At 36.0% G+C, this 25,918-nt stretch overlaps 1 protein-coding gene across 4 annotated transcripts in view; it reads right to left on the bottom strand.

The window, feature by feature from the left end:
- Window positions 1–4,083: 4,083 nt before the first annotated feature.
- Window positions 4,084–25,918, bottom strand: part of RBBP8 (RB binding protein 8, endonuclease) — a 38,710-nt gene continuing 16,875 nt past the window's right edge. For all 4 annotated transcript variants that reach the window (XM_087736177.1, XM_087736188.1, XM_087736159.1 and 1 more), the window contains 14 exons: window positions 25,602–25,677; window positions 22,345–22,514; window positions 20,788–20,889; window positions 19,590–19,687; window positions 18,851–18,936; window positions 17,048–17,933; window positions 16,832–16,958; window positions 15,677–15,777; window positions 14,775–14,889; window positions 13,692–13,865; window positions 13,018–13,087; window positions 11,920–12,016; window positions 7,303–7,444; window positions 4,084–4,688 (listed from right to left, as the gene is read on the bottom strand). In XM_087736177.1, coding sequence (XP_087592303.1) covers window positions 4,591–4,688; window positions 7,303–7,444; window positions 11,920–12,016; window positions 13,018–13,087; window positions 13,692–13,865; window positions 14,775–14,889; window positions 15,677–15,777; window positions 16,832–16,958; window positions 17,048–17,933; window positions 18,851–18,936; window positions 19,590–19,687; window positions 20,788–20,889; window positions 22,345–22,514; window positions 25,602–25,677 — 2,342 coding nt within the window. In that variant the 3' untranslated portion in view covers window positions 4,084–4,590. The remainder of the gene's footprint in view (window positions 4,689–7,302; window positions 7,445–11,919; window positions 12,017–13,017; window positions 13,088–13,691; window positions 13,866–14,774; window positions 14,890–15,676; window positions 15,778–16,831; window positions 16,959–17,047; window positions 17,934–18,850; window positions 18,937–19,589; window positions 19,688–20,787; window positions 20,890–22,344; window positions 22,515–25,601; window positions 25,678–25,918) is intronic.

A 25,918-nucleotide genomic window follows, 5' to 3' on the forward strand; every position in this document is an offset into this window, starting at 1 on the left:
GATTCTTATAAACAGGGGTGGGATGAGGCTGCCATGAGGGCATGAAGTTGTCAAATTCTCCCAGTCATGGCTAATGTGGTAGCATTATATATCTACATATTCATTAAAAAAGATGCACAAATCCTAGCATTAATTACCCTAAGTTTTCCCTTATTTCATAAAATGAGAAGAGGCAGCATGTGGACACATCTGAATGCCAAGACACTATCACAGACAAGGAGAGGAAACGGGAAGATAGCTGTGGCTGTCCTGACAGGAGGGCCAGGTGGTGGAGGTGCCAACAGGCACCGCTATGCACAGACTCCCATTTGGATGCTCACACCTGAATACACTTGAAGAAATTTCCCCCTCTCTCGACTTGTGAGTAGTGGCTTCATGTCAGAAAGTCTACAAGTACTTGGCTCATAAACATCGGTTTTAGTCAATCGTCCAAATCTCCTCCAAAGACACCAACCCACTTCAGCTTATGGCTTTTAGCCGAAATTCCCTTTCTTCTTCACTGCGTACAGATATGGAGAAAAACAGCTCATCAAAGAACACAGTCCACCCCCCTGACAGCGCAGCTGACCGCAATCGCAATGTGCTGCCATGCCATAAAGAGTACAAAGATGGCCAATGCTAATTCTGAATGTAACAATCTTCGAGGTTATTTTTTTAGCAGACTTTCCTTGTTGGGTTTGACTGGCTCCCTTTTTCCTTCCATTTCCTCAGGGCAAAAAATGTACACTATTGCAAGAGTTTGCTAAAAATATAGGTAAGCCACAATTAGAAATTACTGCAAATAGAAATCTGTAACTGAATTTCTAAAATTTATTAATTTCAGTCTTTTTTTTGGTATACGAAAGTTGCTCAGACTTCTGGTATTTCTTTAGGAATTTCTCTTACTCATAGTCTATCTCAGCTGTCTTGTTTCTATTCTTGTTTCTAGATTTTTTTTTTTTTTAATTGATCTCTTACTTGTCAAGATGAAGTTTGGTTCTCAATAGTGAAATATTTTTTCTGGCACGAGAACAGCTAGGCAAGAGATCTAAATTTTTAAAGGCAACTGAAGTCTCAAAAATTTCACTAATTAGAGAGGAAAAAAAGGGTAGTTCTCATATTGTTTTACATATAAAAGCAGTTCCTTACTGTCCTCTAGTGGAGCAGTACTGTCCTCACGGACACTAACCACCTTTCAAAAAAAAAAAGTGCATATTGCTAAAATATTCAATTGTACATTGCTCACCCTTATGTCATAAATCTCTGCACATTGTCTCTTGTATTTTTCAGCTGAAATACTAACAAGCTCTGAAGTAAGCAGAACTTAGCATCAAATGGCAGAGTCTAAGTAATGGCACATTTCAAACAAGCTTTACAACTACAGACCTGTGGACACAGCATACATGTCATACGTTTAGTGACACAACTCTTAAGCTATTCCTAAGTTGGCAGATGCAGACCAAAAGCTGGGGTACATCACATTTTGAAGGGGAAACGGCACATCAGATAGTAAGACTCTCTAGTAAATATACTGTGGAATTTTGGCAGTATGGAACATGAAGTACAACCAGACTGAGGGACACCTACTGACACACAGATACTTCCCCCAAGACACTCTGCCAGCTTCCTGTAAGCTAGACTTCAAAAACTCCTGAGGCAGTGGTATCGTTAACACATCCTTGATGACTTCTTTCCACCATATATTTTTTAACCTGCCCAAACATTTTGTATCCATAACATCCTGCAGCAGTTCCATAGCATAACCCAAGGTTCAATTGGGTTATGTGGGAAGATGCTCCTTTCTGCTTGTAACTAAACCTGCTGCTGATGCCCCTTAGAGAGCAACACCGCCTATTTACTGTTTCCACACTTCATGACTTTACTGGCATCTGTCACACCCCTTCTTCTGCATCTCCTTTTCAGACTGAATCTTACCTTCTGCTGTGCAAATTCCCTCCTTCTGTTCTCTATGCTAGTTCTACTTGCACAGTGAATAATTTAACCAGCTTTCTACTTTGCCCTCCACCCTTTCTGAAAACACTTATAAGCAAGCGGAATGTTACAGGTCTTAGCAGAACCCCACAGTAATCTCCTCTTGTTGTGGTGATTTGATGTACCTTTAAACAGGTATCATCTATGACCAAATCTGTGTTTATGCCATGACACGGTGGTTCTACTATGAGCTGTCAGATGAACCATGCTTTCACACCTTCAAAGAGTCTGAAAAGACCAGCAGAATGCCTTGCCCTTAAAAAGTATCGATTCTTCACATTGTATTTATCCCTAGGTCTGCAAATCTGGTTCGTTACACTCTTACCAATTACCCCACTGTTTCCAATACTCCATAAAACTAATCAGGCTGCAGCTCCACTGACCTCCTTGAAGTCTTTTTTTAAAATCTGATGGCAGAATTGTCACTTTGTACTCGTTGGCCATCAAAAGCTACTCTAAGTGACAAGTTCCATGCTATAGTGAGGGAGTTAGCAGTTTCTTCTCCGACTTTTGAATCCATGGGAGTAGCCTCCAGTGCTGGCAGCTTGCCGACACGCGTTTTATTGACGTTTACTGCCATTTCCGTTCACAACGGCTCTTCCCACCCTCCCTGCAAAGAAAGGTTCTTTAGCACTTCCAAAATGAACATCAGTGCAAAAATCCCAGCTTTTGTCACCTTACCTTTAAGTGTTCCCAGTATAGTTTGATCATTTACCAACTTACTGTGAAATTTACTCTTTCTGATAGTTCTTAAAAATAGGATTTATAATAATTCTTTAAGAAACTTTTTCATATAGCCTGCTTTATAGCAAATTTTACATTTGATGAGTTACAATGTGTCTCCACTTTTCTTTTTCTGGACATAACTTCTACTTTGTAAAGCTTCTCCCTAGTTAAAAGCAGCCTCCTACCTTACTTTCTGTGTCAAAAGCTTTTTTTTGATGGATAAATATTTATTCAGACCATGTAATAATTGTCTTAAAACAATTTTCAAGATACCTGCAAGAATTCCACCTTTTTGGCAGCACCTGTTAATTTTCTTCAAAGCTTTCTAATTTTCAGGTAACTGGACCTTCCTTGGCATGGATTCTTTGACTACCTGCTCCAAGAAATGAACATTTACAGTGTGTAAGCATTTATTGTCATATGGGAATGACTGAAGATTTTAATTGTTATTTGGCTTTGTGCCTTTGCTATTCCTTAGGATATATCCCTGTGAAATGCTAGAGCAAATCAATCAGCTAAGCAGGTAGGAGGGGGACAGTGCCTAGTGATACACCGTCTTCTATTTTTCTGCAAGGCCTGTGGTTTCAGCCTAAGAGGATTTTGTGTTACTTAGTTTTACAGTTAAATTAATCAAATATTTTTAGTTTTCTTTTTAGGCATATGCCATAACCTCTCCACCAGCAGAACCTACCACAACTCCTATATAACTACACCTGGAATTAAATGGTCTTATCCACCAAGTTTTTACACACATATCTTTTTATACACACACACACATATATATAAAATAGAAGAACAGAAAGTACAGATACTTTTATTTAGATATATATATATAAATATCTGTACTTTCTTTTATTTTGGTTTAAGACATTTTAACAGTTGCTTGCTTTATGATCTTTTTAAAGAGAATTCTTACTGGTTGAACCTACCTCCTATTGTATGCTGCTTGAACATTTTATTCTATCCTAGAATGCTATTTTATTCTTAAGTATCTTATAGTGATCTTTGGCCTGCCTACCTATGTAAAAGCATTACCCTGCCTCTGTGATACTGTATGCTTTTAGTTTCCAAAAGCAAGTATGAAACTATATCCCCTGCTAGAAAAAATTAATTTAAAATACCTCTGGAGAATTGTTGATAATCTAGCGGACAGCAATGGTCATCACCTAGGAGAACTCCATGCATACCTGTCATCCAGCTTTAGAAATAACAATGCTTATCTCCTCATCAATAAATGAGACATAGATACACAAAACAGATCCAAATTAAAAAAAAAAAAATTGGATATTCTAATTTAAATGCTGAGGAAAACGTGGTCCTGTACATATAAAAGAAAAATTTAAGAAAGACACAGACTACATGGTTTTTATACCTCCAAACTATTAACAGTAGATACCTTTCATATTTAATACAGCTTTATTACAAGCAGATATAACCATTATTGTCAAAAGAGAAAGGCTATATAAAAAAATCCAGTGCAAAATAGAAGCATCCTACAAAATCTGCATTTCTGTTCCCATTGACAGGCATTTAGACCTTGCAAGAACAACTGATTTCAGTGACTTCAAAGCAGTTACTCACTGACACAAAGTTTACACAGGATTTGCTGGAATTTTAGCTGTTGACTTCAAAGAAAAAAATGGGAGACTCTGTCTGACAGGTGCAAAAATTAATACAAAATGTATTAACACAATATGAAACAAACATACATTAAATAGTTTTGTGTCCTGGTACATCAGATTTTCAAATGAATTTTATAAAATTTACATATTTAATGAAATGATTTATCTATCATTGTGGAAAACAGTTCTTTATTTCAAGTTTATATTACCTATAAATATCTAAGGACAGGAAAGATACTCTTCAAGTTGGCGTGCCTTACTTCGCCATCCTTTATGTCTTCTGCTCTTTGCCTTTCGGAGAAAACATTACAGCATAAGGCTGCCGTCTTTTTGGACGTTGACAGGGAGCAAGATCCTCTTTAATATATCCTTAAAAGAATAAGAACAAATCTGAGGTAAGAAAGACAATATAAAAACACACATAACTTTAGTTTCATTTTTTGTTTACCCTCAGAAACCAACTTGTTACTTTTTTTTCCTTTTGTGGCAACTGGTTCTCACTTGACAGAAAGGTAGAGATCCCAAGGTGCAATATCATGAATGAAAACGCTCAGCTGCTTTCTAGTAGATGACTGCATAGTAATGCAATACAGACAGATAATACTGGAGAATGGAAACTATGAACTGTTCATCTATTCAAAACAAAATTGCATTTGTCGTTGTCTTTTCTACTGAAGATTTTTACGTAAGAGTAACAAAGTATGTAAGTACTGCAAATTCCGTTGACTAATAAAAAATCACTTTTTGAAATGTATTTCCTAGTCACACACAGGAAACTTCAGCCGTGCATGCTTTGTGGGTCTAAATAGTACATCCCTCTGTTTTGAGGTCATTCTCATTTACTGAAGATTTATCCATCTGGAAAAGGGCAAACATGAACCTGTGGATCAAACACACCTTGAAAACTCTGATAAAGAAAAGTATATAGAAATTTTCTATAACACGCTCAACTTGGCTAACACTGGTAGGAAGCAGACATTTTATGCAAATCAGTTACAGCACCTGGCTTTTGTCAAACCCTTACTGTTTATCAGCACTAACATCTGCTGAAGTGAGAGTAGTAGATTCCTACTTCATAGTTGGAAAATGCTGTCTATGCAACTCAGTTATTTAAAAAAACCAACAGAAATCACAATTGGTTCAAGATACCAGTAAGAAGTAGAAAATACATCCTTTGTACTCCACTATCTCTGAATGACAGCTGCAATTGCTCATCATGGGAACTCTCTCTGGTGTTTTGGTGGTCTTGCTGCACTCTTGTATAATACGTCTTTTTACCAAGAAAGGGCTGATCTAAAGTCTGCCTCTGATATGCTGTTGAGGACCCTTAACAACTGAACAGCTCTTACTCTAGCAGAACAAGGAGATAGCCAAGAAGATAATTTTAACGAGATTGCAAGCAGATTCCAAATGGGTAGTAACAGACAGTCTCCCTAACAGGATCTCTCGATCACCTGAAGTTATAAATGGACATGCCTAGTTTAGACCAGCTTTCTCACCGGCTGGAACAGGTAAGAGGCAACCAGGTTGGAAGAGGAAGGACTATGATTTGTTCATCTTAAAAGGTAATGATCAAGAACCAAAAGATGATTGTAGAATGGTGAGAACTCTCTCATTACTTAAGGTAAAGGAGGAATGGATTAGCCCCAGCCAAGCCCTCTCTAACTGGATACACAAGAGAGGAAAGAGACTACTCACAGAGGAAGCGGCAATTCAGCAGCGTTCCTGAGGTGCTGGCTAGCTGGACTGAGGGATTCACTTTCCCTTATGTGATACCAGAGACAAACTGATGGGAAAAAAGAACCATTTTCCTCAAGCCTAACCAAGCCCAAGGAAGCTTAACGGCCTGTAAATTCTATAACTAGCTTAACCCTTTGCAGTGGATATTTACGAAGGGGGAAACTTGATTAGGGCTTCAAGAGCAAATTTGACATTTGTCCCCCACAATGCGGGGGAGGCTTAAAGTTCTGAACATCGTGTTTGAAATACACATATTTCTTGGAAATACAGCTTTAAATTTAAATGAACTCAACTCAGTATTATCTTGATTGAGCAGTATGATTTGCACTAAGAAAGTCATGTAAGTCCCTAAAAATCCAGGCTCCCTGATCCGAGAGATTAAGGATGATACTGCAACACTATCACACAAGAACACATACGCATCTCTGGCTACATTTTCCTATGCCTGACCTGCAACTGTTACAAGAATAGATAAAAATAAAGGAAGATTAATGCTTCACAGCTAATAACATATGCACAAATAAAGACCTAAGTAACTCAGAGTTCATATAGGGCTCCTTACCTCAGAGTTTCACCACTTCTGAAGAAATGTACATATAGTACACTACAAACTCACCATGTTTTAACATCATTAGTAAAAATTCATTTTTATACCAAGCTCTAGGATTTAGAAGAATTATGTAGGAAGAACAATCTCCTGTGTGAAGAGGAGTCAAAAAACCCAAAACAAAACCAAAACCAAACAACCCAGCTTTTGAGTGTTACTAACAAGCAGGGTACCCGTATTAAAAACTATTTAATGACACCCTACCTTCAACATTTCCATTATCATGTGGTATTATGGAGCTCTAAAGATACAGACAAAGGACATGAACAGGGCTGCCTGTCTCTCCTCAGTAAGTACAATCTCTCAGCCTTTGCCTTTGAAAGTGTTGACCCAATTCTTGCTTTGGTTCAAAGACATGTAGGGTTTTAATTAAGTTCTATGAAAATCCCATTATTTCTGCCTTCTCTGTCTAGGCTCTAAGAAAGTTTCCTTTTATTCCCTTCTTATTAGTAGTACAGGAGCTGCTAAAAAAAAGAAAATATGTATTTAAAATAATGGCTGCTGATAAGTAAACAGACCTCAACAAGACTGGCTAAGAAAGGCTGCTCTAGGAACTAGAGATATTTCAGGGAACTATTTTAGGAGGAAAAAAAAATAGGCTTTAAAAAGTGCTTTGGAAGCCTTTTTTGCACAAACCTCTTTCCACACAAGTTTGGGTGGAAGGAAATCCAACCTCCCAGAAATTTTCAGGAGTATTTGGAGGAGTGTAGCGAAATCTGTGTCTTGAACAGGAAGCTAGTTTCTTTTCTCTCTCTTCTTCTGGAATGTCTGCGTAATACTGAATGTCAGGGGAAAAAAAAAAATCAAGTTTACAAATTCATACATATGGAGCAATTGCTTTACACAATGACATTGTCAATCACTGTTTATTAACACAGTTATCTAAAAATAATGGTGAGGATAGCCAGGAGTAGACATCTGTTATCCAAAATGACAAACACCTGGCCATTATCCTAAAAGCTTACTGAATTTACAGATTAAGTGTAACCTTATGGTGGCAAGTTTGTTAGCTTTATATCTTTTAACATACCATAGATATAAGGTTTAGGCTTGTCTACAATTACTTATGTCAACAGTTTTACTGACTGATTTTACAAAGCTAAGTAGCACAGGTGTTGAAGTAGATGGGAATTTTCTAATACTCTTTTCTAAGTATCAGCTCGCATTTTCAAATAAAATAGAAAAGTGAAAAAATGCACTACAAAATCCATACTGCAGAATTATTTCCCGTGTCTAAATTTACAGTAGTAACAGCAAACTTAAGTCAAAATGCTTCTTACTTTATTACCCTCAAATTAGGAGTAAATAAAGAGCTAGTTTAACTAGCTGACTGACAGTGGGGCTCCAGAAACTACTTGCCACCTGGGCATTTTCTAGAGTACATAGTAAATTGGCTAGCTACTCTTTCATCCCTGTCAGCTGTACTGGGGGCTGCAACAAGAAAAGTATCTACACTCTCCAAACTTTTTTGCTGGGTGTTCCCACGAGTAGCATTATAGAAAGACAGGTTTTTTTTCATGCAGTTTTCTACTGTTTTAGTTTGTGATTCTAGTTAGCATCTCCTGAAAATATCAATCTGGCACTTAGATATCATAGAGTACCAAAATACTTTCAAAGCAAATGCACTATCTCATTCAAGTGGCAAGCCAACAGTCACCATCTGGATTGCACAAGAAACCTGACCCTCATAAAAGTGGTAAAATAATTCTACTGAAACGACAGTGTTACAATTCAAAAAGGCAAACTAAAGTTTAAAACCTCATCCAATCAGCTGGAAAGTGATCTAGACTGGGGAAATCAGGAAAGGAACAGAGATTACTTCCTGTCTCCACCTACTGGTAGGATTTCAGAAAACCTACTTACTTGGAATCATAAAGTACACTAATAAACCCCTTTTTTCCTACTAGATGGCAGACAGAGTATAAAATAGGCATAAAAATCCTCCTCCAAAAAATCATGAGAGATAAATACTGATGATTGCATAGAAAAGAGTAATCACAGCTGTGAAAATGTCAGTGACAAAACTGCATGAACTAGGAAAAATAGACTTGTTTCATTTTGTGATTCTGTAGTTTGTGGAAACTGCAACTCTGCCTGAAACTGAGGTACATTTTCTTCCCTCCCCAAATCAATTCACATTTCTTGCCGTTTTACAAAGTGTGACACCAGAACATATTCTGCTCTTGAAGCCCTTACTAGTACAGGAATCTGATGTAGTAACACATGCGTCTCCTGGTCAAGAACAGAGATTCAGGTTGTTAGCAGGTTGCACCCAAAATTTCAGATGACTGGTCTGCCTACAAGTCCTGGTACGCAGGATAGAGGAAACTGTCAGTTCCAAAGATAGTATTCAGGAATGGTTATGAGCTCCTAGTAAAAGGTTCTTCAAAATGTATTGTGTATAAGCCCAGGATACTCCCACACTTCTGACAGCAGAACTCCTTTCAGTCACTGAATTTGGAGGCACTTAGTTTGAAAAAGTTTGCCACTGCCTTATACAATGTTCCCTTAAACAAGAAAAAGCCTGTGCCAAGACCAGAACTTAAGTGGACATCAGTAGCTTGGGGACTGAGTGAGATAGAGTAGGGTCACTTATGCAGCTGGACTTCAGAGACCCAGCTAGAAAAATGTCTGTGTCACTCAGTTGAAGATCTAGAGACTAATGAAAGAAAAGGAACAGGTAATTATCATCTAATACACATCAGTCTTCACTGATAAAAGTTAAGAAATGACATGGCGTTAAGTCAACAAAATTAATTATAAGAATTCTACAGTATCTGTGTAAACCAAATAGATTAATAGCTGAGTCTTATTTAGGGATAATTAGCAGTGCACCTTATGTTTGTCCTTTAAATAGCCTGGAATTTTCGAAATCGGCCTACTAAAAGTTTACAGTGTGCTGCATTTTTTTTGGAATTAAAATGTTTATGATTGATGAGGAATATTTATGGATCAAACAATGAAAAATACAGTACAGTTTGTAGGAACAGAAAATAAAAAGACCAATCAATAATCAAGCTAAGTATGTATTCAAAAGAAATTTGAAAGTAACTTTTTTTAATTTTGGCTTGTTTAGAAATCTATTAGGGTTGACAAAGAATGACACAGCTACGTGTCTGCTAAAGAGCAAAAAACTCTCAGCTGTTTTCTAGATTGATTTCACTATCCACAGCATTTTCAACCCACACAAAACATTCGAGCTAGGCTTTTACATATGTGAAAAGATATGCAAAATCTCATCCTGCAGTATCTTCACTGTAAAAGAATTGTTTACAGAACTCTACAACTTGCAGTCTCTAAAAAGAGAACAAACCCTTAAAATGTTCCTCTCATTAGTTTAGCACAAAGATACTTATAGAGTATTTTTTGTAATCTAAATATATATGAAAACATCTGACTGATTCTCCTACTTATCTAAAGCGCAGCTAGACTTAATAACAACACTAACGAACGTTACTTTTACAAGCTACCAGTAACTCCTGCATACAATCTTTCTCTGATTGCATTGCAAAGTCATAACAAACCAAAACAAGACCTCTTATCAAATGTTCTACACTGTAAAGTGAATGAGATGCTTCCACAAAGTTTTAAGATAAGGGCCTATAAAGGACTTTGATATCAGTCTGCTATGCTATGTACAGAAGTCAAGTCTCTCACGTCTTCTCAAAATGACAGATAACTCTCCCCACTCTCATACTGCATGCAGCACATAGCCAGAAACAATCTACTGATTTCTACCGACTCCCTAAGTATTTCCTTAGACCTTGGAGACTCTTCAAACCCACATGACTAATAAGTAAGCCAAGACTTTTTTAAAGCATCATTTATGCTTTGTCTAATACTCTTTTTCCATAGGCATTTCATTCAAAGCTAGTTTTATTATGGTGCAATGACACAGCCAAGCATTCCACGCATTCCAAGACATTCGTCTAGATGGCATAGACTTAAAAAAAACCCAACACCCCCCCCCCCCCCCCCGAAAACCCAAAACCCGTTTGTAAGGTTTAATGTAGAAATTTAATGTTTAATATTGTAAAAATGGAGCTGTAAATGTTTCCAACACCATAGTTACCACTCTTAACTTGCCAGAAAGTAACAAGAACTGGATTTGCTGAGAGATCTGTAGCTTACAGAGACAGGAAATTAAAACACTCAACACATGTCTCTTGGGCCAAGAAACAGACTGAAAGTGTGGGGTTTTTTGGTTTTGTTTTGGTTTTTTTCCAACATCTTGTTTTCTTTCAAACTTTTAAAATCAAACATATTTTTGAAAATGGTAGTTATAGTTGACTGTAAAACTTAATTATTTGTATTTAATGAGTTTTACCAAAGCTATTTTTCAGGAATGTGTTTTTGTTAAAAATAAACTCTAATACATTTCTTCAGCTAAGTAAACGTGACTTAACTACAAAGTGAACAGCAGGAGAATCTATGAAAAAATGTTGGTTCTATATAGGTGTGGAAATTAAGTGAGAAGATTCCAGAAAATCCATCACTATTCAGTCATTAATCCATACTCCTGGCAAGTCATAATGTATAAGATCATGACCTAATTAACTCCAGCCTCAAAATCTATTAACGGCCAAATGAAATATGTCCTTATTACACATGTAATTACTTCAATATTCTGTCTCTATACCAAGTATCTGAAAGAAATATAGTAATTTGAAAGGGAAGAAAAAAGTGTAACGTGAAACCTAAAATTTCATACTTTTTAACCTGCTAATGTAAACATTTTTGCATGCATTTGCACATATATACACATTGGCACCTATGCTGGTGCAATTATCTGAAAATGCAGACGCCCCAGAAAACAAGAAAAAAACCAAAACAAAACCAAATCAAGATATACCTATATATAGCGGTACAACAGGACATAGAACTTACTTATTCCAGTACCTGTAAATTTCAGTAGAGTTTCTGAGCTGAAGTTTTGAAACTTGTAATCATTCTTTGACTAGCTAGTGTATTTTTCATTAACAAAAATCTTACTGGAACCATGATGTGAAAAGTTTCTATCCTCATACAGATATGCACAAAAAAAAAAGACTTTTTAAGTTATATGCAGTTACTACAGTTAAAAACAAACCAACCAACCCAAAACTTGGTAAAACAGCTTTGGTAAATGCTTACTTCTCTGCTACTGTAGGTACTGACGATGATGCAACCAGATTCACAATTTCAACAGCACTTTAGCACTTAGATACTAGCAGAGTTAAAAAAATGGAAGACAGCTTTTAACGCACTACTTACTATTTCACATTCCTTACAAGTATGGCCAGGCAATTTTCTTCTTTCTTCTTTTTTTCGAATAACCTCAATATGAGGAAAATCTAACACAGTATTCTTTCTGAAAAAGAAAAATGTTTTCACACGATAGTACATTTATTTCTCTTACATGTCTGGAAATTTTTGGTGTTTAGAACACAATGAAGGAGAGTCTCAAGAAAAGAAAAAATATCAGAAAGTGCCTGCAAAACCCAATCATACTGCATTTCACAGCTGAATACAACTATTTTTGTAACTAAAACAGTTCCAGGGTCTTTTAAATGTAATATGGTCTTTTACATAAACAGAGACGTGCAGCTCCTCATTATGGCTTTTCATAGTGTGAAAGTAATTATTATATCAAAATTACTCAAATATAGATCTTCTGTAGAATATTTATTTTGTCCATGACACAGCTGTGCTTGCACTGACTTCTGGAAGAGGAATGTATGTTGGGGTTCAAGAACAGAACTAACAGATTCTTTTCAACTTATCTGCTCACAAAACACTAAACAAGTTTTCCTCTACAAAGAAAACATATGCTGAGGTGAAAAACAAGCTAACAACTATTTAACTGAAGGGGTTGGTATCATCATGAAATGACGATTCAGACTACCAATGATGATTATACAGAAAGGCAATAGAGGAAGCACTAAGAGGTACAGTTGTTAAACATTACTCATTTATTGCCTAGAGGAAGGGGCAAAAAATGCCAGAGAAGGAAAGGTTTTTATTTGTACAAGCAACCCTTAGGCTCTTTGCTCATAAACTCATGCATGACCACATGCCTGTAAGAAACAATGTGGATTACAAAATACTGCATTAAATAAAATTATAAAAAGCAGAAGAGGCAATTCCTTCTCTTCAGCAAATGTGATAGATAAACATATTGAGATGCCTATTTTTCCCCCCCCTGCCCCAGCTTTTATCTAAGGCTTTTATCTAATTCACTAGATCTTTTACCTGTGCATCTTCAGCCGCTAGTACAGTATACACAAACACATTTATTTTATGGAAGAACAAGTTCCCAATAGGGAGGATGTAAAAAGCCTTAAAATGCCTATACAGAACAAACTAAATTACCTGTCATCACTTTTGAAATATGGCTCTACAAAAGCTTTCTGCTTGGTTCTATCTTGTTTATCCTCATGTTCTGTAAATATACATGCAAAACAAAAAATTACATGTCATTTAAGGTTAACAGACTGCCTGGAGAAACGTCTGTAAAATTATTAGCCAGCTATTAAGAAATACAAAAATATCATGTACGTTCAGTCTGAGACAACAGATTCAAACAGATACTAAAAATACATAGGATTGAACCAGGGATCAAAAAGCATTACTGGAGTAGAAGGAAAACAGCAGCAAGACAAGTAAAAAAGTAGCAAAGGAAAGGTTGCTTAAAATACAAAACACTGCGAAACCTTCGATTGAACCTAGGATAGGGAGAAGAAAGGAAGCAAGTAATCTGCAGCCAAAACCTGGTGTTTTCTGTAAGAGTCACTTTGCTGTACACCTCCTATGCCAACTTCCATTACACGTCCCATATTTGTGTGGTGGCTATATAAATGAACTACCAAAATAATTTTCATATTCGTTTATGTTATGTCCTTACAATGAACAAATTTTCCCATGTATTTACGAAAAATGAACTCATGGTTTATTTAGCATATTTGTTCCTAGAGAACAGAGCTGCATTTCAAATCAACTTTTGTAGTTTATCCAGGCTAGCAAAGACAAAACAAATTATATCCCACTCTTTAGTTTCTTGCTTGCTGCTGTTATTCCCTTATCCTGTTCTTCATCATGAAGAGTTTCTTTTTCATCACATGCAGCAGAAAGACTGTCTTCTGGTAGGTGGGATTCATATTCTTCATGGGTTGTCCGATCAAACATTTCTGTTAAAGTATCATTCATTTTTTTTTCTCCTCCTATTACAAAAAGCATAATGAACATCCAAATCAGTCTCTCAACAATTTAAGTCAAGAAAGCGTATTTTGATTGAATGTGTATCAAACGAACTAACATTTACTTCCTACTCCAGTACTGCTTAACTAAACACCAGTGATACGTTTATTCTTTCTGCAACTTCTCTGTCAATCTTTTAAATGTGGACAATGCTCATCTATTTTTCATAAAGATACCTTGATTGCATTTCTAAAATTTTATTAATTACTAAATCACTTTGATATACCTTTAACCTTAATACTGGATACATGAAATTTTTGTTCTTGTAATTAGGGAGTTATCCAAGCAGAAAGAAATACTTTCTGCGGGTAGGAGATAAACTACGGAAATGTGATCAAGTTGCAACAGCTTAAAAAAACAAAACACACCATTAAAAGTCACTGCCCTGCAGCTGTGATTCACCACATACCATAAATTAAATGTGATAGAAACACATTTGGATTTAAGTATACTAGTTCTATTTATATGCCATTAAAAATGAAATTAGTCTTCCCACAGAAAGTCTGATATGATTACATAGTGAACTTTCAAAGCTGTCGTAAGAGTGATTGTTGCAGGTGAGATCAGAACTATTATATGGTTAAGTATTTAACTCTAAGCACTATAAAAGCATAGATACTGGCTCTATCTCAGCACAATACCTATCATTTTCTTAATTGATGTTAAAAAAACCCCTCAACAACAAGCACTGATTCTACTAGGAAACAGACTGATCTTTGTAACTTACAAAAATACATCTGTGCTGTTTTGCTGCAAACCATTTTCTACTATTTATTCATACAGGGGGAAAAAATTGCCCTTCACTCTTTCCTCCTCCTCCTCCAAAAAAAAATGCAAACCAAAGGGGGGAAAAAAAAAAAAAAAAGTCTTACTTGGACTGCCTTCCTGGTTTTGCTCTTGATTTTTCAATTTTAATAGCACACTGTCATTAACATATGTATAATCCATATCAACAGCTTCCCCTCCGACTCTTGACTGAGAACCACCCTAGGAAAAGCAAACATGACAATTGCACTCAGAAGCAACTGGTGTAGTCAGTGTCATCGCTGTATATCTGAAACACTTTCACAACAGTTACTGGCATCTTTTTGGACACTTTCTGTGATGTTTTTTCTGCAGTAATGTCTGTATGATAAAGACCTAATATCTAGGTAAGAGAATAACATGTTTTGAAATTCAAATGTGAAGCATTCATCTGGTGGATTACATTACCTGATAGGCAAGAAATGCCTTAAAAGTTTTCATGTTAAATTCTACAAAGATAAAAAGTGACAATGAAACATACAGAAATTAAAACGTGGTCAAATGAAGACCTTTTCAGAGACAAAACAAATAGACTTCAGGAAAATTCTCAGAGATCCTAATAACCAATGTACACCCAACTCATAGAAAGACAATAGTCATTATCTGCACATTTTCTATTACTTAAGATAAAGAGCTATCACAGTGAACATTTTCACAGAAAAAAATTATGAGATTTAGAACATTTTTTGGTCTTAACAGAAACCCCAAACCACCCCCAAACGCATCAGTTTCATACTGAGTAGCCACCTGGCTGAGTTTATCAAATACAACTAGACAGTGGAAATGTTTTAGGATAACTAGTGTACTATGCATAAACAAACATTTCAGGAGTGCAAACAAATATCAAATGAGCTGAATTTAGATTTTTGTTAAAAAGTGGTTTTGGTCTGCCCAGAATAAAGTTCATGATACTAATTTCATAGGCTTTTTTCAATATCATAGAATATGCAGACTTGTTACACAAGTTTACCTTTGTATCAATCACGGTAACGTCCATTTTGTACTGTGAAAGGTCAGCTCCTGGGTCTATGCTCCACTGGAGGTTTTCTAAAGAAGATTTATCTTTCAGGTCTGGGAGCACAGAACATGAGAAAAAAGGGAAATAATCAGAATCCAATTCTGCAAACAGCATCCTATAGTGTCCAAATTATAAGTCAGCTTTCTGTTTATCAATTCATCTTTGGGTTTAGGGATTGATTTTTCTCAAAAAATAAACATGCTCATTTGGTGTAAATCACATTTTGTCTGAAGAGTTAGAGATAGATCTTTAAGTTTTTTGTCATATTCAGGGAGCATACCACTCTTGTGTTTGTATGAGGTATGTAATATATAAAATACTCTTCCAGGTAAAACCTCTGTACTGTGTAAATCAAGTAGTATTACTACTGGACAGAAGACACTAGACCAATAAGAATACAAAAGTCAGGTCTTAAAACATGAAAGAGTACAAAAGTGTCTGGTCATTTTTCCAGAGATGGCTCATGACTTAGCTGTGAAGTAGAGGTTTAGATTCCAAGCTACATGGCCACACTAACAGCTGACAGATTTTTTTTTTTTTAAATTCACAATGCAAGTATTTCTAAATAAGTATGCAGTGTAACAGCTCAGCTAAGGAGTACAGAACCAGTGAGTCTACAATCCCAGTCCAAAAAATAAGTTTTCAGACTGGGACCACTTAACAGGAAAGAAGATACAACTTCTAGGAAGAGTATTTGGCAGCATCTGTTCATTATCATTAAAGGTACAAATGTAACAGATCATCAGGAATCATGAAAAATATTAACAAAATGGTTTATCCTTACACTTAAGTGCAGTTTTCAGGCATTTGATATAGATAGTTTAAACTCAAGCTTCCTGAGATTTTATTTCAGTATCTGTTATTCACATGCTGCAGTAAACAACAACGCTAAATGAGAAAGAACAAGATTCCTAGCCTGTTGAGTTTAAAGACAGATTAAAAATGTGGAGGGTAATCTTGAGAAGTCCTGAATAGGATGAGACTAAGTTAGAAGCAGAATAGAGAAAATGGTTAAGTGGAAGAAAAGAAGATATGAAAAATTCTATTCAACCACAGCACAGGCTGGAAGGGCAGGAGGCAACAAAAGGAACATTTTCATCAAGTTACCTTGCTCATTTTGCAGTGCTTTATTTTTTGATAGTCTACAAGGGTTTGGTTGAAGTACAGATGCTGGTTCAGACTCTCCATGTCCTGTCCTTGTTTTCTTTCTATTTGGTACATGGCCACTGGCAACCTAACAACATATTGCAATTTTACTATATCCCAAGACTTAAATATAATATTTCAAAGGAGAAGAAAAAAAAAAAAGTCAGAAAAGCATACCTTCACATCATCAAAAAGCTGCTCTGTCTCTGCGGAACTCGGCAGTGGTGCAGTTCTGAAGGGAGGAACTTCTTCTTTCATTTGGATCTCGTTTTTCTTATCTGGGAATGTTTTTCCTAGCATTGCCTCCTGTACATAGGATTCCTCTTGTAAATCTCTGCCAAACAAACAGCTCTCATTGTTGGTATTTTGAATGGATGATGAACCTTCAGGAATGGGCTTCCCTAGCTGTGAAAAAATGTCATGCAGAGTCACCTGTTTCAGTCTATTTTTACAGGTCTCCTCACTTCCTTGTTTTTTCTCTTGACAACGAACTCCAGAGAAGCGATCAGACAGATCCAAGGGCTTATCAACTGTATGTTCCCCATTAATATGGTGAACATCTGATCGAAAGGGCATAGAGTTCTCTTTGTTGAAGGATGTTTTTTCACAGCTAATTGCATGCTCATCTTCAGCTTTCCTTCTCTTAGCACACCTGCTTTCTAGCTGCCTCTGGCGCATGAGAAGGAAATCGCTCTTGGTCACCTCATTTTTAGCTGCACAAGTGTTTCCAACACAGGTTACAGCCTCATTAGTATTCTTTTGCACAACCATTTGCCTACTGATGGAGGCCTGGCTGATAACTGAGTTAATTTCAGTTCCAAGATTCAGTGGTGCAACAAAAGCAACATCTTCAGATTTTGATCTACTTTTATGAGATCTGGAACTGGAAGGATTGTTGAAGAGGTTGGTTTTGAGATTAGGCTTCAATCCTGAATCTAAAATACAAGAGGCATGACTTGTACTGGCGTTATTCTTCATATTGCTAGGAGCTCCAAAAACAGGAGAGGCTACCTGAGAATCCCAGTCAACGTGTGGTGGAGTGTTCTGAGATGGATCTGAAAGACTGAATACAATGAGAGATGAGATATTTTTCTGGAGTACGGAGGGGGCTGGGAGGAGAGAAAGGGATATACGAAAACTAAGTTTCCTATCAGTGATCTACTTTAAAGCTGTCAGAGCTGCTAGTATTAACTGAAAACAGAAGGAAAAAGAAAAGGGAAATTTTTGGTCTAGGAGGTAAGTACTGTTGCATTTAGAGCTGTAAAAGGCAAACAAAACACAGACCTTGTCCTTCATTTGAGTATGGTGTGAAATTCTGTCCCACGTTCAACTGAGAACCAAGGACAGAATGAAGCCTACCTAGGAATCTCTCCTACCAAAGGACTCCCTACCTTTCAATGCAGTGAAATGGAAGAAAGTGAGAATGGTTGTGATAGCAGTATAACCACGATAACAGATGCTCAAAGCTTCTGCAAGTGAAGGAAAAATGTGCAAGCTTCCTTCAGGCACTCTGTTTATAAAACATAGATTTAAGATGACAAATAGGGGCTAAAAGATATATCAGTTTAGATGACAACATCCTGAGAAGACTGGGAAGGGCAACAGTCAACTGGTATGATACCTAGTCAGCAGAAAAGTTTTATGATCATTTTCCTACCCCAGCTCCAGGCCCCTTACCCCCAGGTTTATGGGCCTCAGAAGATACCTCGCAATAACAAGAAGTCAGTGAGGGAGGGACTGTGTACATAGAAAGCCCAAATCAGAAGTTTGAGAATGAAGTAAAAGTCTGCAGTTTTGCATTCTATCAGCTCCTTTGCTTCTGATGTTATTTACTTGAAAGAAGCCTGCATAATATGAAAATATTTATTTCCATGTATGTACCTTTAAAGTAAACTGCTGTAAGTTTTTAAATTCTACTAAAACCAGAACTTCATATAAGCCTGTTTAAAACAGTATTATTATAAACAAGTGGAAACACACCCTAAATTGTTGTCATCCTTTCTTGATTCAGAAGCTGGATGGACTTCAGTATTAGTGCAGGGAGGACTCAGTACACTCTGGGACTCCTTGCAAGTGGTGAAGGAAAACAAAGAAAGGAAGTGGGAGAAGCTATTAGAATTAAACATTAGAAATATGCTAGGTTTGCACATATATACTCTGAAGACCCATTCAAATTGAACCATTCAAAACTCTGAAAAATAAAACAAGTTACAAGAGAGATGAGATTTTGACCAACAACTTTAAAGAAATCTTATGGAAATTAAAAAAATTTAATCATTCAAATGCACACACACACAAAAAAATAGTCTGCATACTATAATTTTCACTGCAGTTACCAAGCAAAAACATCAAATAATCTCACCTGAGTCACCAGTCTCACTGCCAAATAATCTTTTTTAGTGTCTTAGACTTGATTATTGCACAAAGGGAGTTTGGCAGACCCAAGGATTGAGTCCACTGTCTTAGTCAAACTTGAAAGTTGTATACCCCAGCAGGAACTGCACCCCTACCCTCCTCCCCAACCCCAGGACAGGTCAGCAGAGTTATATCTCTTCTTGCTAGAGCAATTCTGTAATAAGCAAGCAAAAGCAAATCAAAGTGAGATTATTTGAACTCTGAATACTTTTGCAGAATTTTAATGCAAAAGAGAAAAATACCGTTTTCGAAAACAACTGGCACAAAAAGCTGATTATATAAGAAATCTGGGAATACTACTTACAGATTCCTCTTGAACAGCAAGTCCAATTGTTTCTGCCACAACTGCAGCCAAGTTAAAAGATGGCTTTGGAATAGGATAGCCTCCCATCCTTGGTTTATCTTTACGAGTAAAAAGAAGTTCACAGTAAGTTACATATACATTATATCTTACTCACATAGATGGTACAAACACAGAACTAAAAAGATCACAAATTAAAATCGGTAATTATGGAAATAGTTTGACCTGTGTCAGATAAAAATCGTATCTGGAAGCATAAGTGGAGAAGGGGGGCAAAAGAATTTCTGATGAGAGCAAACTGCTGCATCATCACAGAGAAATATGCTTCCAATTTGAACACAGCTCCCCAAAATTAAAATACAAAGACAAGTCAATGTAAAAGTTGCTTTTCAAACTCCCAGTCCAGGGCATGAATAGTCAGAGAAAAGCATATAGAACAGCGATAATGTATATTTATAGTAAAATGCTTGTGTTGCATATTTCCGAGGCGACACTTATAATTATTCTTCCTGTGTTTTTTATTAGGAAAACAAATAGATGAGTTTCCCTTATTTCAGGGGTTTAACATTACTCAGTTTATTAAACTGGGGCAGGGTAATATGATGGGAAAGTACAAGAACTACAACCACCACAACCCTGACCTGCACGAATGATTCCAAAATGCTGATTCTCACAGTCATTTATAGTTAAATAGTTCACAGAAAAAAATCAGGGACACAGAAAGTTCCTATCAAAGAACTGTTTATGGAGAAGGACTTAAGACTTAAAGACTTATACCAATTCATAATTGCAAAAAAGGGAATAATTAACAGAAGCACTTCTAAATGTTACATATTCATGTCAGACAGAACTGCAATTCTCAGAATATTTTATCTTCTGTATGGTTGGAAAATCAGACGTAAGACAATGGGAAAAGTCACCTAAAATATAAGATATCTGCACAGTAAGAGCTGCGCTGAGCTTCTTTTTATTTCTTGACTCTAAGCCCTGATGCTATGCCACTAGATCATGTATCTAGTGGCATACAGACAGGCATTACAAGATAAGCATTTCAGCAGCAATTCTGTGATTAAATATAATATCCTTTTTCTAGCTCCTGTGTTTAAAGAGATAAACCCTCAGCTGTTGATGAACCCTCAGTTTTACAACATTTTTGCCTTATTTTGAATGGAATTAGAACTAAATCTCTTAATACACTTACTTGGTACAGGGGACAGTTGTGGATCACAGGTGTCTGGCACTAGTATCTCTTCTCCGTGGTGACTGTTGACTTGTGTGGAATACAGCGGAATTTTTCCAAACTCTTGGAGAAGATGTAGAAACATTTTCACAGAGTGAAATTAGGTATCCTGTTGTGATAATTTTGTGTAGATACAGACAATGATCCTGATCTTAAAAGCACTCGAATGTGAATTTTTATATGTCAGTAGATCCAGTAACCTAAGCACATGTGATTATTTTTACTGAGGTATCACTATGACAAATTAGCCACAAATATTTCATACTAATCCTTTCTCTCACAAATATGAGTCTAGCCAGTCAGCCATAAAACAATACTGACACATAGTTACATCACTTTCTACACTAACCACATAAAAAGTATGTATTCAATCTATATTTGACCTGTTAATATGGCAATAAAACTATTAAAGAGTAAACCATCCAATGGAATGATTTTTTGCATCAGCTAAGGTCATAAAAAGGTGAAAAACCTGAGATTTTAATCATGACCAACTTTGTGCCATGTAGTCCTTTCTATCTGGACACCAACAGCTTTTCATAGCCATTAACTCTAATAGGTATTTACACCACTACCTACGTATTTAACTTTGGTTTAATTTAGCAGCTCAATTTTTTTATTCAGAAAATGGAGAGAAGTAGGTATGTTTAGAAAGGAGAAACTATTCACAGCACTAAAATTACATATGCAAAACAAAGGGCATGAATAACCAACCCACCCTCTTCTCCCTACAATTGTGCTATTTTTATTCTTGGAAAGAAGCTTTTAGTCAAGACTTATATTTAGATATAATCATATATTATTTAAACTATTTTTCTATTCCACAAGATAAATTAACACATTAAGAGCACCTGGATTGCTTCTTATATTTCCTGTGTATCATTAAAATACAAGCCTGAAGTCCCTTATTTCACAAAAATATTTCTTACAGTTAAAATACATTAGAGCTATTTCTATGACATTACAGGATGAAGTTTAGAAATTAAATGTGCACAATACTTCTGAACTTAGACACAAAACAAATGCAAACAGAGTATCAGTACCAGAAAAAGAAAGATCACATAGCTGCTAGAATTAGATATCTATCAGTTTCAGTAATACTACTTTAATTGCAGAATAATTGCCGAATGTGGCAAAACATTTATTTCAGTCTCCACTAGGTGGTGACATAGCTGTATGCACAAGTCAAACACTAACATTTTTTTAGTTTGGAGTTACAGAAGAGATACAGGTTGGAAAACTGTTATATTTGCATGTGTATGTGGATGAAGAAAGGTAGGACGTTGAGATAAGCTTTGAGCACATTGCTGATATAACAGTTAATACTAAAGACGTTTTTCCCCTGACTCATGTATTATAGCATAAATGGAAAAAAGCCAAACCAAAAAAACCACAAGACTTTTTTTTTTTTTTTTTTTAGTTTTCACCCTTTGCAATCAAATTCATACATCATCTTTTTCTTTAGCCTTAAAAATAGATTTTAAAATTAATTAAAAAAATAAAATACAATACTCTTACCACTGTTGCTCTCTGCAAGTTCTAAATCTGGGTGTGTATGTTCTGTGTATCGGATATGCCTATTCTCTTTTTTTCTTCTCATACGATTAACGACAGAAAATGAAGAAGTCAGAACTGGAGAATCTGGAATGACTCCTTCTTCTAATTCCACTGCTTGTTGCTTTCGCTCCCTGGAGACCAAATTAGGTGGTCAAATAAAACCCCAAGTCAGCAAGATGAAGAGCTTTCATTTCAGCAAGCAGGACAATCATATGGTTCAAGAAAGCAAGAGTTTAGAAAATACAGCCATCTCAGTAACATCACGGTTAGGCACATCTAACAACAAATTCACACTTGCTCCATCAAGCTTAAGAACGGCATACAACCCTAGCTCTTCACATTTGAAGTCAGCATTTAACTACTGCACTATGGAAGACTTTTTCCCCAGAAGAAATTAGGGACAGTAGAGTTTCTAGCTTGTCCTCTGAAGCATGTGCTACTTGAATGAAAGAATGCTGAAACAGATGGACTAGTGTCTCTCTCCCTGCAAGGAAGTCCCTGCATACGCCAAGAATACTAACTGTCTTAAAACAAAAGCTTTTGAACAATTTTAAATGGTTAAAATGTTAAAAACAATCCCTCTCCACACTGTTGGAGGATCTCTCTTATTCACTGCACAAAGGTCTTCAGAGAGGAGTGTAAAAAGCAATGTAAACCAAGTAATGTAAAACACAACACGATGAAGTTTATCTTCTCTCGCACTGTCAGCTCTAATAGCATGTTGCAGAGTCAGTATATAAAAATTAGTGTAACAAATAACTATGTCTATTCTCTTTCTCTCTGTCTCTCTCGATCTAGACATGGCAAGGAAATAACAACAAAAATGCATTAATTTCAGTTCTTTTAACTTAAATACAGTTTGTTTAGTACTTAATAAGGGCACTGCTACCTGTTGTATGGTGGTGGTAGTAAGACATGGAAGAGGCAATAGAAGAAAAACAGAAGGAAATCTAACTCAGCCTGCTTGGTCATCTTTCTGCAGTAGCACTTTTCCCTACGACTCTCAAGAGAAAACATGGGCCAAAAGATCATTTCCTAACTATAAAGAGAAGGATGTAAGGTTTTGATCTAAGGGAAGAAGAGGAAATATGGACATATTTCTGCTTGCATTGAAATGAACCACAAGATCTCATATAAAATAAGTTAATAACATTATGGAGAACTGTAGAAAGCTGCCTGGCTTGAGGCAACAAGCATGTTTGCATTTAGGCTTTTTACCATGACTACGTTGGAACACTTAATGACAAACATTGATGCACTGAAGCTCTGAAGTCTTGACGAATCCTATTGTGTGATTTTGTAATTTCTCTTTTCTAGCATGTTTACAAAGAAAGCACCATAACTGGAAAACTATATCAGCTACTAACAATATCTTAAGAAACAATTTAAAACAAACAACATATTCATCCAGTTACTTTGCAAATTTAAGTTAGCTGTTGGAGTTCTCTTTAAATTTACTGGCACATGTGGCCTTGTATGACAAATTAGCCTGCTATAAATATATTTTTCTGTACCTTACTCACATGCAAACCAAGAGGTAGTTCCTACATGCCACCACAAAAAACTATCAAATGAAGAAGCTGCCATACATATTAGACATCATAAATACACAATAAATAATTTCTGAATCATGGAAACATTTATCTGAGATCCCAGAAAAGATTTTTGCAGAAATTTCCTTGCTGTTTCCATCCATTGGTAATGAAATTCTAATCTGATAAAGGACCAGATAATACAATTCTTCTAAAGTTTCATTGATTTCACTTTTATGAAGTAGTATTGGATTTTTTTTCCCAAAACATTAAACCTTGGTAACAAAATACAGAAGATTGCAAAAATCTAATTTCATGTCATACACCAGAAACAATCTGTTACCTTGCACTTATGTGATGATGTTACATTGATGTAAGTTGTTCATTCTAAACAAAGTAACATGACTACAGTTCAACCGAAACAAATACAGTGGCTATATCACAAACAGCAGGACCATCCTTGTTAATTACTGTTTGTCCAACTCAACTGTGCACTCATTTAAATGACCACCTTACATGCAGAGCAAATAACTTGGTGTTACATCGTTCATTCTCAACTTCCCTACAGTGGCTGGAGATTTGTATTGGAAAGTAAATTTCAAGACTGAGGATCAAACTAATACATTTGGATGGATCTGTCAGGTGTCAATTTTTTTAACGTCACCTCCTAACTGCTGTCAAGCTGCATAGGAGAAGCATTATTGAGAAGCATATAGAAATTTGTTGCTACTTGGTATTAAAAAGGAGTACTCCTAGGGTCATGAAATACATTATTCCGAGAAGATGAAACGCATACAGAAAAAGAAAGAATGATTAGCGCAAATGATGGGAGACAAACCAAGAAATACAAAGCAATAGGTCCACAGTCATTTTTAACTGAACTCTAAGTTGTTTCACTCCTCTACCAAAGTTACTTTCTGACAAAGACAAGAAAAAATTACATGCAGAAAAAGCCTTATGTATCAAGTCCACACATCCTGTCCCTCTCCCCCCATGCACGTACGCAGCTTGTTCACGGACAGACAAAACTGAGATAAGTTTCAGATTATGTCAGACCACAGCTACACAAGAAAGGAGTACTACCTCTGCCTTGCACAGTACACCATATGTGCATATTAACCACAACATTATATGGCATATTCTTGCTATCAGATCAGATTACAGTTTGACAGTCAATTTGTAGCTCATTATTTTTATGGTTTTCTTTTGAAATTTACTATTTTTTTTCTTTTTAAAATCACAAAATTATCATAAGTTTATTTAAAAAATTTATTGCAAGATCCTGGGACTTTCTGACTAGCTGAGAAACTACTTTTCTAAAGTCTTAACCTAGGAGGAAAGAATTGGTGACGAGTCAAGAGTGATAAGAGTGAGACATAAGGCTTTGCTATGCACTGTGACCAGAATAATCTTGAACAATCATGAAGTCAAACAGAATTTCTATGACAAATTTATGTCTCTCTCTCAGTTTAAAAAAAGAAAGATGCACAGAGTTAAAAAAAAGCAAAAATTCTGCACAATACAAGGCTGCTAGTTTTACGTTGTTATAGTGGCTGTAGACTATCTTTTCACAATCTATTAAGGAAGAGGAAACTCAAATTTTAAACACTTGAAAGCTGATACTTATATTCTCAGACATTACTACTCGGGAATGGGGGGGGATATCCAAAAAACCTCCAAACTTACCCCAGCTCCTTCTGTAATTGCTGGAACTGTTCAGTTATCTTTTTATTTTCATCCTGTAGGTTGTTTTTTTCATTCACTGTAATTTATAGAAAAAAAAAAAAGAAAAAATCCATGCACACATGTTAACATCTTATCATATCTAATTTTGTCAGGTCCTTTAAGGAAACAGAACTAATTCTAAAACATAATACCATAGACCCTCTATGGCTTACCAAAATGAATTTTCAAGCTAGTCATTAAAAAGGTTGTAAAATGATGTGTTAGAAAAGGCAAATGTGTCACAATTACTGGATCATAATATTAGTGCCACACAATCA

The sequence above is a fragment of the Nipponia nippon genome, unplaced genomic scaffold (assembly GCF_047370975.1).
Source record: "Nipponia nippon isolate SJK-2023a ecotype South Korea unplaced genomic scaffold, ASM4737097v1 scaffold_1, whole genome shotgun sequence".
NCBI classification, from domain to species: Eukaryota; Metazoa; Chordata; class Aves; order Pelecaniformes; family Threskiornithidae; genus Nipponia; species Nipponia nippon.